This window comes from Balaenoptera acutorostrata, chromosome 7, assembly GCF_949987535.1.
Source record: "Balaenoptera acutorostrata chromosome 7, mBalAcu1.1, whole genome shotgun sequence".
Taxonomy (NCBI): domain Eukaryota; kingdom Metazoa; phylum Chordata; class Mammalia; order Artiodactyla; family Balaenopteridae; genus Balaenoptera; species Balaenoptera acutorostrata.
In genome coordinates, this window is record NC_080070.1 from 19578169 (window position 1) to 19593809 (window position 15641).

Consider the following 15641-nt stretch of genomic DNA (forward strand, 5'->3'; position numbering starts at 1 on the left):
TTATCTCTGTGGTTCTATGTAAGCATAATGAGGAGAAAATGTCTGCTGGGTAGGAGGGAGGGGATTTATAATGGGATAAGAAAGGAAGAAACAAACTCTACTTACATTTTACCACTTAAAAACTGTATTTTAAATAGCTCCATAAATACATCTAAATTGTCTCGTATTACTATAAAAGTACTACATATCAACTAAATCCACTGTCTTATTCTCATGTTGATTTGTTATTATTTTTCCCCCAAATCACTCTATACTAGTATATACACTTTGTATTGTGATTTTACTTTATACCATCCTTATTTTTTTCCTATATTGATCCTTGATCTAAATTATATCATGACTGGGAAGATGACAGTGGTAGTGGAAGCATAGTTTTGGGGCCTTCCAGAATTTCCACATAAAAAGAGATATAGCAACTAAATAGCAAAATGAAAACATATCAAACCTTTACAAGAAAACTAGGTGACAAGCTCCCCTCAAACCCCCCAATACAGGTGACAATAACCACAACACCTGCATGGTATCAGTGTCTATGTAAGAGGAAGCCAAAGAAAGCAACAGGGTGACTAAAAGACCTGAGAACAGGAGAGCCCCAAGATAGTTAAGTATTCACTAGGAAGCATAGCAGGACAATTTGGAAACCACGGCTGAAACATAGGAGGGGTTGTTTCCATTCTAATAGTAGGTAAGAATAAGGGGTCCACAGTAAGATCTGCAGGAGCTGGATCAACTGTGAATTCTTGAAACTAATCCACTAGGGCTCCCTTCTAAGACACGTTTTACACTAAAAAAAAGCTGATGGGGGTGGAATAAAAATTAATTGGGAAAGAGCAAACAGAGACATAGGAAAGAGGAAATCTAGACCAAAGCGGGAGAGTGGAACAGAGCCAGGAAATCTCAAGAAGGAAACTGCCATATACCTTGATACTATTTGAAAAAAACACCTTCCCTCTAAATGTTTGAGAAAATGAATTTCACATAAAAATGAGAAATTTTCCAGTCAAATCCAATGCAAAGTTATTATAAGAAATAAGAGGAAAAGGAGAATAACATCTCTGTACACAATGAAGGGGAAACAGATAAAAATCTGTAATCTACTATTTCAAAATAAACTAAAAGACATTAAGAAAATGACACAAAACATTAAGGAACAAATAAATTACAATTTTACAAACTCACAAATGAGGTGCTAGAACTCAGGAAAGAATTAGAATATACGGGAAAAAGTCGCTTAGGAAATGAAAACTAAACTAGAAGAAATACAGGAGTGAATAAACACAACAAATAATGACTTAAGAGAAATAGAAAATGAAGGAAAAACTTTAACCTCAAAAAGAAATGAAGAAAGAGGTAAAAAGATTCAAGAGAAAATGACAAATATTTAAGATAGACAAAGAAGATCCAACATATCAACAATAAGAGATCTTGATAAAGTAAACCAAAACAAAGAAACAGGATAGATGATAAAAACTACAATTCAAGTGTAAAGTGTAACAGACTGTTATCAACAGGCAAGAATGCAGGAAATATTTTTCCCACAGCCCTTTCTGTATCTAGCAGAGAATAAGCTTAGGCAATAAAACAACTAGAGAGACACTGACCTGAGGTCTAATGATGAGTATTAAGTATGAAGGTATTTGATAACTAAGACAAAATGAGAGTTAAAAGGGAGAGAGGATATGAGGGCATGCTCTGATAGTATAGCTATAACATAATCACAAACAATGGCGGGAGGAACATTTGTAAAAAAACTTTTTTATAAACTGTTTTCAGTTTTTATAATGGGTGCTGGTAGTATTTAGTATTGTTATTCTGAGACTCTTCTGTGTGTAATGTGGTTAAAAGAAATGAGAAATTTAGTAAGATACTATAATTCTATCATCGCCTCTATCTTTGAGAAGCAGGACTCTCAGTGTGGAGAAAAGAAAAAATATGTAACAGAGAAGGAGTTAAGTAAAAATCCTGAAGTCTTGAATCCAAACTGGAAATATTAACTTGAACTCATGAAATATTTTATCTATCCACAGAATAGGCCTAGAAACAATGGCCATCCCAAGAGCAATGAGTATTCCTAGCAACCATGATGTGTTCTTTCTTGTACAACCATCTCCCACTTGAAGAAACCAAGACTTCTTGGACAAAAGACTGATTCCAGGTCTAGGACAGGTAATGAACAAAAGAGCATAGAATATCTTGTCATACCAACCAGCAAGATGGGTCATGTTAAAAGGACACAGGTGTCAACCTGCAGAAGCTCTAGCTGGCCAAAGGTAGAATAATTTGAGTTTCGATAAGGATAAGAAATGCAGTGGGTGGATAGCCTTCAATATGCACAAATCAAAATCATAATGATTACAAATGATATTTAAAAATTAGTTGGTCACCTTCAGAGAATAACAGGAAACCAATTCATTATCTTGAAAAAGGCACTTGGACTGCTGATCCTACATGAACTGTACCACTTGGTAACTAGGTGGCAGATAAGAGAAGTATCTCTTTATAGTGTTATTCCAGCTAAGAAATATAGTGTTGAACACCATGCCCTGAAAAATGTACTGAGGAGAAGAAAGCACTTTTCTTTTGGAGTCGAAATAGACACTTCTAAGCTGTGTAATCTTAGACAAGCTCCCTGAGCTGACCTGCCTCACAGCAGTGAAAGAAAATAGTGCTTAGTAGATGTAGGGCCCAATATTTTGTCATTACAGGTCCACTTTCTCACTGGCCTTCATATCTTTGGGTGCTTTTTTGGATTGCACTGGATTTGGATTTGGATTTGGATTTGTATCTGCCACACACATACATTCACTAAATTGGCTTTGAATGAATTGGTCATTCAGCAATTTGTTTTCTAGAAAATTGGCTTTGAGTAACTTGGCCTGCCTCAGGAGTAAGGCTGTCCCCTAAGGAGATTGGAGGAGCTGGCTGGAGAAACAGATACAACTGAAGTTCTGAAAATCAAGCTTCTCCTAGAAGGCAAAGATCTACTCACAATAATTCCACAGCAAAAAATCTTCACACAAACACACACATAAATATACACTTACCCAACAAGTTATGACATGTGGCTATGTGACTACCCAGGAATAGGGCTGGTTTTCAGAAGACACACACAAAACCAGCTCCGTTATTTTGTAATCACACCTTGACATGCACGTAGTGACAAACCACACACAAGGAAAGAGTAGAATATTAGAATAGAGGGGGTAAACTGAAAGACCTCACATACGCAGTGAGTTTAAGGTAGGTTTCAGGAAGAATGCAGTGTTCAACATAAGTGGAAAGGGTGCTTTTGAAAGAAACAGGACCAAAAAAAGCATTGACAATGGGAATTCCTATTTAGTCCATCACTGTCAAATGGTTCTCTTGATAGTTTCTACAGGTAAATATGAACACATTAAATCTACAGTTAAGACCCCAAAAAAGCACAAACATTTCTATCTTTTTTTTTTTCTGGAAGATTTATGATATAGGTTTTTGACAGAGATAGTTGCAATTACTTTCCTCAATCCACCATAAAGTTCCAAAAATACCTAGGGATTTATGTTGGGAAAGTAAATGAATAACAACAACATCTCCTAAGGGTTTCAATAAGGGGTACATGAGATAATTTACACAAAAGCCCTTTCCAAATTATAAGTGACGTATAAAGGCTATTTATGGCCTCCAATATAATCATAGTATCTCGTTAAAGCTTCTGTGGTGATGATCTTAAAAAGGTTTTGCTCATTTTGCAGCATTATAATGGCTAGGCAAGAGGTTAATAACTTACGAAATATCTTAAAATTTGATAAATACTTAAAATTTCAAAATAGCATTGAATTGATAATCTTTACAAGAAAATGAGGTACTAAAAATAATCTTAGGCAAGTTCACCCCATATATATGACAGTGGCAATTAAGTACTACCTTTGCTCTAATTTTTGAGGGGTGAATCTGTTGGTTCTTGGGCGATTTGATTTGCTTTTCTATGAATCTACTCTGTTACATTATATCTCCACCAGTACTGGCAGGCAAAATTACCAGAAGCTCAGGCTGCAAGGGGTTTGAGCACTGTTGCCATCATGGATGAGAAACTGCCCACCCTCTAACACAGGACACAGTAGATTTCTACACTAGGCTCTAGATGCCCTGGATTATGGGGGCTGAACAGTTTCTCAGGGAGGTGACTACAGGTAAGGAGTGACACTGGACATGTCAAAATTTCATGAGAATTTTTGACAACACGTGGTCCACATACCTGCTCCCCTCCCGCCACCAAGGTGGCCCCTCTACTCTCGCATTGCCTTTTTATCATACCCTCCACTCTCCAGTTCCCGTATACTGTTCATTAGTTCTATATTGAGATGTTGGAGATGAATTACAGCTGAGAACCCACTGTGTGTGTGTTGTGTGTGTGTTTTTCATCTGTTCCTCTGTTCTTGCTCCTGGGTACCTGAGTGCCCTTGACCAGAGAAAAGCTATCTTTAGGGACTTCCCTGGAGGTCCAGTGGTTAAGACTTCACCTTCCAATGCAGGGAGTGTGGGTTCAATCCCTGGTTTGGGAGCTAAGATCCCACATGCCTCGTGGCCAAAAAAACCAAAACATAAAACAGAAGCAATATTGTAACAAATTCAATACTTTGAAAAACATGGTCCACATAAAATAAAGTCTTTAAAAAAAAAAAAAAGAAAAGCTATCTTTAATTAGGCCTGAATATTTTCTAACAGGTAATATTCAGATTTGTCATATTTAAATAAATCATGGATACCCACTAACAGGCAGAGGGTGTGACTCAATGGTGTGTTTCTCATCGGTATGATGTTGTGCGGCAGGACAGTCTAACTGGGACATGAGCTGGTTCTGGTTGTCAAGACACAGACTTATCATTAAAGAATAAAGGTGGCCAAGGATGTGTGCTCTGGAGTTTTTACAGTCTGGATATGCCATGTCCTGGGAGATTAAAAAAAGACCTTATATTTGAAAAGTCTAAGCTCCAAGAAGCCTAAAGCTGTACAGGACAGCAGGTGCAGAGAGGAAGTGGTAGACTGACTTGAAAAGAGCTGGGTTTCCCAGGACTGCAAGGACAGAGGCTGACGGGCTCCTCATGTCGAGTGCACTCCCAGGGTGTGGCGAGATCTTGGGGGTCGGCACTGGGTGAACATACGAGCATGAAAGGATCTGGAGAATACCAGAGCCCCTGGCTCAGAAAGAAACTCAGGGTTTCAGACAAGGAACATCCCCATGGTAATCATGATAGTCTGGAGACCAGAGGCCCTTCCTTAAGTTTCTAGGATGACATAAACCTCAGGATTCTTGAACTTAATCCAAAGAATGGGAGTGATTCCCATTCCTAATGATTGATGTTTGATTTCCCACAGATCCTGGTAGGTGGGAACAATTCCAGATTTAATTTATTTTGGATAAATAAATAGGACATTTCCTGTACTCCAGTATCATGATACAAATTTATATTATTTTTAGATGTTTAGAGTGCACCCATCCCCTGCTGCTTCTAAGAAGCCAGAATCTGTATCAAGTGGCCCTGCCTTTTGCCCTGCCACAGGTGACAGGACAAGCAGTTTAATTTGATCTGTGTGGTATGGCTTAAAAAGTCCAGCTGTGCCAATTAGATTGTTTTGCCTTCCACAGTATGAATTAAAGAGACAGAGAGAAGTGGCCAGGAATTGTGGGCATAGAGCCACAGGCAGAGAGCCATGGTGAGTCAGGGCTGGCACGTGTGCAAATGAGTTCAAATTATGTGGGAGGGAAGCTGAGTGAGTGTAGGAGGCCAGCCAGGAGAGAGAGGACAACAGAGCATGGGAAAAATAGAAGCAGAGATGAGAGGAACTTGATGCCTTTGGGATGCACTTTCCAATCTGGTTCCTGTGAGATCTGTACTTCATCCCTGCTCACGATGAACTGTGAATCCACTCATCATATTTTTTTTAATAATGGAACTACCTCTTACTTAAGCTGACTTTAATGGGTATCTGTTCCTTGTACTTCACACATCCCATTCTTATGACTTAATCAGAGCAGAATGTATAGCTATGCTCATGTACACCACGGCCCTAGACTTTTCATCTGAAGTAACCAGTCTGATTCTTGTGACCACTGCCTATGGTTCTGACTTTAGAAGACAATGTGATTATTTGCTTAGAACAGGCAAGGCTTAGGGAAACATGACCAAGGAGTTGACAACCAAATCGGAAGTTCTGTCGCTTCTGAGGCCAATGGCAACGATTTAGGTCTCTGTATTCCCAGACCATCACAGAAAAACCATCACAAACAGAAAAGAGCATGACCTAATATGGAGGTAGGGCCAACTTCCGCATATCCTGACTTCTCTGAGTTCTCAAAGAACGGGATCTGAAATACGTCATAGGATGGGTCTAAGTACTGCAAGGTTATAAGACATGGATTCTTTGAGTGGACTCACTTTGAAGCCTCAGCACAAGAATACTCAAAATTATATCCCAACAGTAAAGCAAGTTTTCCCTTGAAATACATATTCTACAGCATTAATTCTATGTAGTTCTTTTCTATGCTTGTTAAATAGGAGAACTGAGTGTCAGAACTTCCACTAGGAGCCTGGGGGAAAGGTACTCAAAAAAATCTACACTGTATATCCTGTTTTTAGAACCCATGCCTATTCTTAGAGGTGTAGAAAGAGGGGTAAAACACTTGTCTTCAGCTGACACCAGTCAGAGGACAGTTTTGGTGAAACTTATTAGTCTTGAAATATCCAATGCCCTTTTTGTCTGACTTTTGTAATGCCCAGTTACAGCTTCCCTCACCCCTCTATCCCTTCTTACCGCTGGCATGTTTTTGCCTGAAAGTTTGGCCCATAATTTCACAAAGTAGTTTCTGTCTGCAAAATCCAGGGACTCAAACTCACTCGAAGCTCTAAACTTCTTAGAAGTCTTTTCAGGTTTCAGCTGAGGTTTCTTAATATCTGCTAGGGAAAAAAGTAAAGTTTAAAATAAAAGGCATAAAATTGGATAAAGCAACTTTCTGAAGTAAGAGAATGTTTTATATCTGGATTTGCCCAAACACAACAAAGTGTATACTTAAAGTCTGTGCATTTCAACTTGAAAGTAAGATAACTAAAAATTTATGTCTCAGAACACGATAAAAATAACAATTATTATTGAAAATTATAAAGTCAGCCTGCAGCACCTAGTAGACATGTCCTGGGAGTACCCTTAGTGTTCAAATAATACAGACTTATGAATTAAAGGAAGTAAAACTTGACAAAAACAATGGTTTACAGATACTTAAGTGAAAAGTCCCCTTTATAATTACTTTCCATTTGACAAAATTGTCCTAAAATCATCATCATCATCATGATGCAACACTAAGAAAAAACTTTTTAAAAGAATGGAGTGGATGATGAGGTCACTATTTAACAGAATTTACACATAAATACTGTCTAATGTTCCCTGCAAAACATCAGAATGTCCAGAGGCCTAGAATATAAAGAATCTAAATTTCTATCACTGCTCATGTATAGTGGGCCCAGGTGTACATACCTTTGGATTTATTAGGAACATCAACGCTTTCAGTATTGCTATAAAGATGCCAAAATAAATAATCTCCACATGTACGCTAGCCAATATGGCTGACTGAACAGATGTGGGAAGCTATCCCCACCCAAGACAAAATAAATAGTGGATAATATATAACAGAAATTTGTTTTTATCACATAGCAAAACTGAAAGCAAGCAAGAAAAATTTCCAGGTGCTGGAAGTGAAGTGAAGATTCCAAGTCAGAGGAGTGGAAATTGATGCCAAGAGGTCAGAGAGTGCCTCAGTGGCTGAGGTTTCTGGATTGAGAGGCGAGGCCAGTCCCTGTGTGCTTAATGTACGAGACCTGGGCTATTAGGCAAGAAGTTGGAAAGGGAGTGTCTGGAAATCTCAACCCACAGACCTCAGGACTTAGCCTGGGCACAGTCTCACCTGGACTGAGGGTGGAGACACCTGTGGGAAATCAGACCTCTACTCCTGGGCTGTGTGCTGGTATGGAATCTGAAATTGAACTCCTACCAAATTGTGTGGCAATCCCCAGCTGACAAAAAGAAGGTAAAAGCTGGACTTCCCTAGTGGTCCAGTGGGTAAGAATCCACCTGCCATTGCAGGGGACATGGGTTCAATCCCTGGTTCGGGAAGATCCCACATGCTGCGGAGCAACTAAGCCCATGCGCCACAACTACTGAAGCCTGCATGCTCTAGAGCCTGCAAGCTGCAACTACTGAGCCTGTGCACCACAACTACTGAAGCCCGCGCACTCTAGAGCTTGCGTGCCACAACTACTGAGCCCGCGCACCACGACTTCTGAAGCCTGCACACTCTAGAGCCTGCGCACCACAATTACTGAACCCATGCACCGCAACTACTGAAGCCCACATGCTCTAGGGCCTGTGTGCCACGACTACTGAGCCCGTGTGCTGCAACTACTGAAGCCCACGCACCTAGAGCCTGTGCTCCGCAACAAGAGAAGCCACCGCAATGAGAAGCCCGTGCACCTCAACAAAGAGTAGCCCCCGCTTGCCGTAACTAGAGAAAGACTGCATGCAGCAACGAAGACCCAGCACAGTCATAAACAAATAAATTAAAAAAAAAAAAAGTAGGTAAAAGGTGTTGCAGACAAGTAAAAGTATTGAACCATGGTAGGGAAGCCTAAAGCTCCACAAACCAGCACCAGTCTTGAGAGAGGGGGAGAGACTCAGAAGATGCAACAAATGGGCAAATCCACAGTCAAGGAATTCCAGGTGATACAGCATTCTGGAAAGGAACATTGAAGTAATTATGTTCATAACAATCACAGAGATAACAGGACACAATTACTATGTGGAAACATACTCTGCTAAATCTTCATAATGGAAAAGCCATTCAACCCGTATTGGTTGAGCACCTACTATGTGCCAGACAGCACTCTGGGTGTTGGGATAAAGCAGTAAATAAAATGTCCTTGACCTGTGGGACTTACATTCTAATGTTGGAGACAGACAATAACACCAGATAATGTCAGGTAGTAGTGATTAAGTGCGATGAAGGACCAGGCAGGCAGATAAGGAGACAGAGAGAGAGACAGCATGATGGTCAAAGGAAGTCCTCCCTAAGATGGTGACATCTGCACAGTGATCTAAAGTCATAAAGAAGGAAGGCATTCAAATATCTGGGGCAAAAGCTTATCAAGCAGAGAGAGCGGCTTGGTATAAAGACCCAGAAGCATGCTTAACACAACTGAATTACAGTAAAGAATTCAGCATGGCTGAAACAAGGCAAACAAACGAACAACCAAAAAAGAAATGGAAGGGCTGAATCTTATGCTCATTAAAAAACAAACAAACAAACAAAACCAAAACACTTGTCCTCTTGATGGGACTCTAAGAACAGAGCATTGTGAAAAACACCAGATGAATTTGAAAAAAAAGATGAAATTTAAAGAAATAGAAGCTATATTTATATAATTTCCATACAAATGACCCTCTCTCTATATAAAAGCTTATTTAAAATATAGTATATATTTGTGTCAGGTTTCCTTCTTCCAGCTTTCTCAGACGTAAGCCAAATGTACTATGATGTAAACAAACCAAGTTCTATCTGATGATACAATGCAGCTGTAATTCAACAGTTTAATGTCTTAATGGTTTCTTAGCAACAAAACAATTTGGGTAAAAATAATGTGTTTAGATTACTATTAAACTACATTGTAATGCTACCACTTTAGGGACTCGGACTCCTATAATAAAGAGTTTCATACAGTTCTTAATATAGTTTCAAATGTCTTAGTACATTAATGAACAAGAGATCTTCTCAATTAAAAAAAAAACACAATTACCAGTGTTATAATACCCTGCAACGAAGTTTCTTAAAGTGATCTTATTCGAAGTATCTAAAAGTCAACCTTGAGGCAACATTAAATTATATATATGTTACCGTACAGTCCACAAAAATTACCAAGTTCTTCAGTATATAAGCTAGTTACATTTACTTAAACACCTACAGTGAAGCGTAAGTGAATTTAATGATGTTTGACAGACTTTCAAGTTATTTTATGGATTGGTATCATTACCAAATGTAAGAAAATATAAATGAAATATCTGGAACAACCAGAACTACATCTCAAATTAATTCAAAATAACTTAGACCTTTTGTTTAGAATTATATCCCTTTGCAGTCAAGTGAATTAAAATAATATTCGTATAAAACATTTTAAAAGAATAACCACAGAATCCAACCAAAATAACAAATGCAGTAGAAGCCATGCACCTAAGATAAAACATTTGTGTATATTTCATAACACATTATGACACAGACTATATAGGGCCCTTTACTGCAAAAAAGAAAGGAGAAAACAAAAGATGCTGATGATCTGATATTATAGACACACAGCCATTTCAATAACTAGTAATAAGATTAGAATTTGGGGGTCAGATTGTACATATTTTGAAAAACAAAAATTCCTATTTTGATAACCAATTTTTCTACAGCAGTAAGATTACTTGTATAGCAAAGCAACTAAGTCAGTCTCCTGTCTAAAAACATGAGACCAAATTAATATTTAAATAAAACTTTGCCAAAAAAAAAAAAAAAACCAGCACCAGCGTTTGTCTCTCTTTGAAAACACTTGGAAATGTATGACTTGGAAGTAGGCTTTAATTTTCATACAAAAGTTCTCAGATAGTCAGAATCATTCACTTTTCCCCACTCAAATGGGGCTTAAAAAACATGTTTATTTTGGTAGTAGTGTGGTTTTTTTTAATTAGCAAGAGTAATTTATACTACCATGGTTAAATACATATACATATATAAAATGTAAATTGCTATAAAAATCCCTGTAAAAGTCTCAATGCGGAAATATGTAACCATAAAAAGCAAATTAAAGCATAATAATCTGCTACACAATTTTAAATATTTATTTATTTTTAATAGGATAGTTACATAATTCGCAGTAAGGGAAACGCTCAATTCATTAGAAAGTATTATCACAAAACTGAAGGTGCCAAAAGAAGCCATTTTTTCCAGGACAGAATTAAATCTTATAAGTCTTGACTATCTGTGCTTCTGAGAAAGGAATAATGGCAACTAGAAAAATAATCATTTCACATAATATCCATAATAATTTTCCATAGCAAAATAAGCTTTTATAGTAGAAAGCTATCATATAGTAATAATGTTCATGCTATACATGATAAAATGAATGCACATACTGAACTATTCTAACAGTAAAGTGCTATATTCTTGAGTGTCCGATCAAAGGAATAATCAGCTATTTAAACAGAGAACAGATTCTACATCAGGACAAAGGAAGCATGTGAATGTGCCTTCTCACACAGAAAGAATGAGGTACAAAAAGAATGCTTTTTTCCATTGAACTTCATACTTTGAAATGTCTTCAGTAGAGCTGAACTAATGGGTTAAATATTTGGACTCTGTATGGAGGATGTCCTAAATAAAACATATAACAATAGTACCCTGAATTTCAGGGGTTTTTTCAAATGAATGAGTTTATCATGAAGTAGTTAACTGACACTTTGAAGGAGAGAGGATGTAGGACAGATAAATTTCAAGAGTGGAAACTTGATGCATAAGATCTGTATGTGTACAGAATTTGGGGTAAGGAGAGGAGAAGGAAAGGGTAGCTATGGCTGACAGAAATAGGACAGAAACCTTCAAGGAGCTAGAACACAAACTAAAGCCTTCCTCTCCTTTGAGCAGTACATTTGATAACTAAATTTCTGATGTGACTTCCACCCAACCCTACAGCCCCACCTCTGCTAAGTGTAGTTTTCGTTTGCAAGAGCTCATCCTTCAAGAACAACATTTTCAAAGATGTTGTTTCATTGGTCACTTCTCAAGCACAGACATTTTTTGTCTTTCTTCCCTTTGCTATCTATGTCCTTGGAAACCAAGGGTCTTTAGATCTGGTAGCATGTAGAAGCCAGTCTCTGTTTCAACCTACCACAAAAAGAAAACAAAATGCCAGCTATCTGGTAGTTTATTCCTGAGTCAAGTAACTTGATGGCATTTACCATTTAACCAAGATGAAACACAGAATGTAAATGCCTTTGGTATTATCAATGACATAATAACAATAAAAATAATAGATAACACTTACTGAGCATACTATGTTCTAGGTGCTATTACAAGTCTCTTCCATGTGTATCACATGTCAATTTCATAATCACCTCGGAACTGATGTCTCCTCACTCAATTCTCCAAGTGGCAATACTACCTGTGAACGTGCGTGAAAGAATCTCTTGATCTCAGTAACATTTTCCTGAACTGCAATTTCTTTCCAATATAATCCTAATTCTGTTTAAGGCCCTTTATTCAATTAAGGTTGTCAAAATTTTTAAAGGATTTTCAGAGAAGACCACACCATTTGCCAAATATTTCCACCCAGTTTGAACTATGTTGTCCTTTCCAATTAAGGATAAAATGCTACTGGGACTTCCCTGGCCATCCAGTGGTTAGGACTTCGCCTTCCAAAGCAGCGGGGTGTGCGGGTTTGATTCCTGGTCAAGGAGCTGAGATCCCACACGCCTTGTGGCCAAGGAACGAAGACATAAAGCAGAAGCAATGTTGTAACAAATTCAATAAAGACTTTAAAAATGGTCCACATCAACAACAAACAAACAAAAATCTTGAAAAAAAAAAAAGGATAAAATGCTATTTAAAAAACTTTTTTTACTGCTTACATGTTAATGCTAACAAACACTCATATAAGTACTTACTATGTGCCAGACATTGTTCTGGGTGTTTTTCAATATATTAACTCATTTAATCCTCACAATAATCTTGAGGCAGGTACTACTATTATCTCCATTTTATAGTACATGAGACCTTTGTAAACTGCTCAAGGTCACACAGCTAGATTGTACTGGAACTGGAATTTCCAATGATAATTTTGACTCAGTGTTATCTGAAATCATGAATTTCTAAAGTTACAAACTTTTTAAAAAAGGTCTCCAGCTTTTGCTAATCAGGACTGTTCTCTCATCATCACCTTTGAGATGAAAGATTTGGTGGTCTAACATTATTTATCATCAACACAAAGAAATAGTCTCTTCTTATTCTCTTTTCTGAATGCCTGGTCAGTAAAGAAATGTGATTTCTAGAATAATGTCTTTAAATTCATTTATGGACAGACTGTGATTTGGAGGAAGCTTTATAGTAATGAGGTGATTTTCAGTGTTGTTGTGGAACAAAAGGAAAGGGAACCAGCTAAGGACTTAGTGCTTAAAACACTATCGATCAAGATTGGTTTTTTTAGCTTTACATAAGAACTTTATACTGTGCATAAAAAATTTCAATATACCTTATCCAGAGTCCTATCACTGACAAAGAGCATAACTGCTAATACACTGAATCCTTCTATTGTCACAGAAAATAATTCAGTATAAATCATGCCAATCCATCCCACCTCACTTGAAGGCAACCTGAGCAGGGTAGTATCTGGTCAGTAGACCTCTAAGAACAGAACTATAGCAAAGCTCCAGAGCACTCAGTACAGGGTTTTTCAAAAACTGCAGGCTGCAGACTAAATTGTGAAATCAATTTAATAGGTCATGACCAGCGTGTTAAAGAATTAGGATTGAATAGAATAGAGAGTATCAGAGTTTATCAGCACAGTGAAGGTATTTCATTATACCTTTGTTTCCTATGCGTGTAGGTCTGTGTGTAGGTCATGATATTATGAGCTGTATCCCTAGTTACGGGTTTTGGACTAGAAAGTTTGAAAGCCACTGATCTAATGAGTACTAACTCTGCAATTTTCTAGTACTAGGCTCTCTATTTAATAAATTAGGCTGCTGGGTTCTTCAGAGCCAGCCAGTAGAGCTAGTTGTAGTGAACAGATCACAGATTATAAAAGGAACCTTAAATTTCAGCCAGTCCAACTAATCACCCAACCTAAGGAGACTTTCTGTGAGATTCCCATCACAGAGCATCTAATTTATGGAGAGAGCCAATCTGCTCCTCTGTACATGACTCTGACTCCTAGAAAGTTCTCATTAAGCCAAATCAAAATAGAATATTAGGGTGCTGCTTTCACAGGACAGCTTTTCATGTGTGGGAATTTACTTCTATATAACTTTTTCTGAATAAACACAGGCCTGTTGTAGAAAATTTACAAAATACTAAAAAGCATAAAAGAGAAAATAAAGATTACCCATAATCTAACAACCCAGAGCTGACAACTGGAACCATACTAGCTGTACCTCCTTAACCTGCTTTCTTCTTAATAAGTAACAAATATTTTCCTCTTCCAAAATTCTACAACATGATTATAATGGCAACATACAGCTGAACCAGAACTTTTGGCCCATAACTTATTTTTGAAATCCCATTAGCTGGCTTAATTATTTCCAGGTTTTATTACAAAGACATTAATATGAACACCCTTGTACATAGCTTATTTCCTTATAATTCTTGGATTAGAACTGCTAGGTTAAAGACATGCAATATTTGAAGGCTTTGACAGGTACTGTTAAGCTGTCCCCAGAAAAGTTGTGCCCATTTACCTTCTCAATGATGACAGAGAAAGTGCGTTGACCCTCAGCCTCACCAAGAATAGGCATTTGTTTTCCATCTTTGCCACTTTGGTACCCAAAAAAGTCTATTCTGTTTTGATTTACAGTGATAGTGAAACTTAAATACTTTTTGACGTATTTTTTGGCCATTTTTATTTCCCCTTTTGTAAATTACTACCAAATTACCCTTTGTCCAATTATCTTTTGAGGTTGAAAAGAATTGATTTAGCTCCTTAAATATTTGAAGAAGACTCTTGCACCCAGTGGAGGTATCCTCTCTGTTGATTTGAATACTAAATGCCAGACTTCTTTTGAAACGCTGAAGATTGTATTAGCTAACAGAATGACTATAAAGTCCCCAGCGTTCTTTTTTTTTTTTCCCATAAAGATCACTTTGCTGAGGAACATAGCATATGAAAGTGATATGAACTTTGTTTGTAAATGTAGATGGAAAATGACAATTTTTAAATATTTATATTCTACAATTAAAAAGCACAAGTTCCCCTTATACCGAGGAAATCAATAATAGCTGTTAAAAACCTCTCACCAAGGGAGGAGCTGGTAATCTTTTCTATTCCTTTCCTTGAACAACAAACAAAATGTCTAGCTGCACTGAATCTGAGATGTTTATACGACCAAAACACAAACACGACCCTGACACCATCATGGACCCCAGGGAAGGGCGCTAGAACTTCTTCCAAGTCAAAAGAAGGGAAATTTGGCATCTCACTATGCATTAGAACCCTAATGAAAATGTAGCCCCAAATGCCTTAAGGAGCTTCAGAAATAGCTGCCCGAGAAGGAGACCAAGGAAATTTCTAAAGTTTTTCACCTAAGTGAGGTACTAGTGCCTCTAAAATGCCCCATACACAAGTCATAAAAGTGGGTAGGTATCCTGATTTTCCTCTTCTCTTTCAGTCTGCACTCCCCCTACACCCAGTCCAAATATCTTGAATCTGCCCCTTCCTGCCACAATGCCTTATTTCAGTCCCTCACCATCCTGTCAGGACTAATGCAATGGCTTCCCAGCATTCCTCCTGCCATCTAAATTGCCCTCCTTAAAGTGATCCTCTATGCTGACTCGAAACAGATACCTCTAAGACAAAAAAAAATTTCACCAT

General features: G+C 37.7%; 1 protein-coding gene across 1 annotated transcript in view; it reads right to left on the reverse strand.

The window, feature by feature from the left end:
* Window positions 1-15641, reverse strand: part of LRGUK (leucine rich repeats and guanylate kinase domain containing) — a 124186-nt gene that overhangs the window by 14491 nt on the left and 94054 nt on the right. Inside the window, exon 16 of the mRNA XM_057549974.1 lies at window positions 6796-6935. Coding sequence (XP_057405957.1) covers window positions 6796-6935 — 140 coding nt within the window. The remainder of the gene's footprint in view (window positions 1-6795; window positions 6936-15641) is intronic.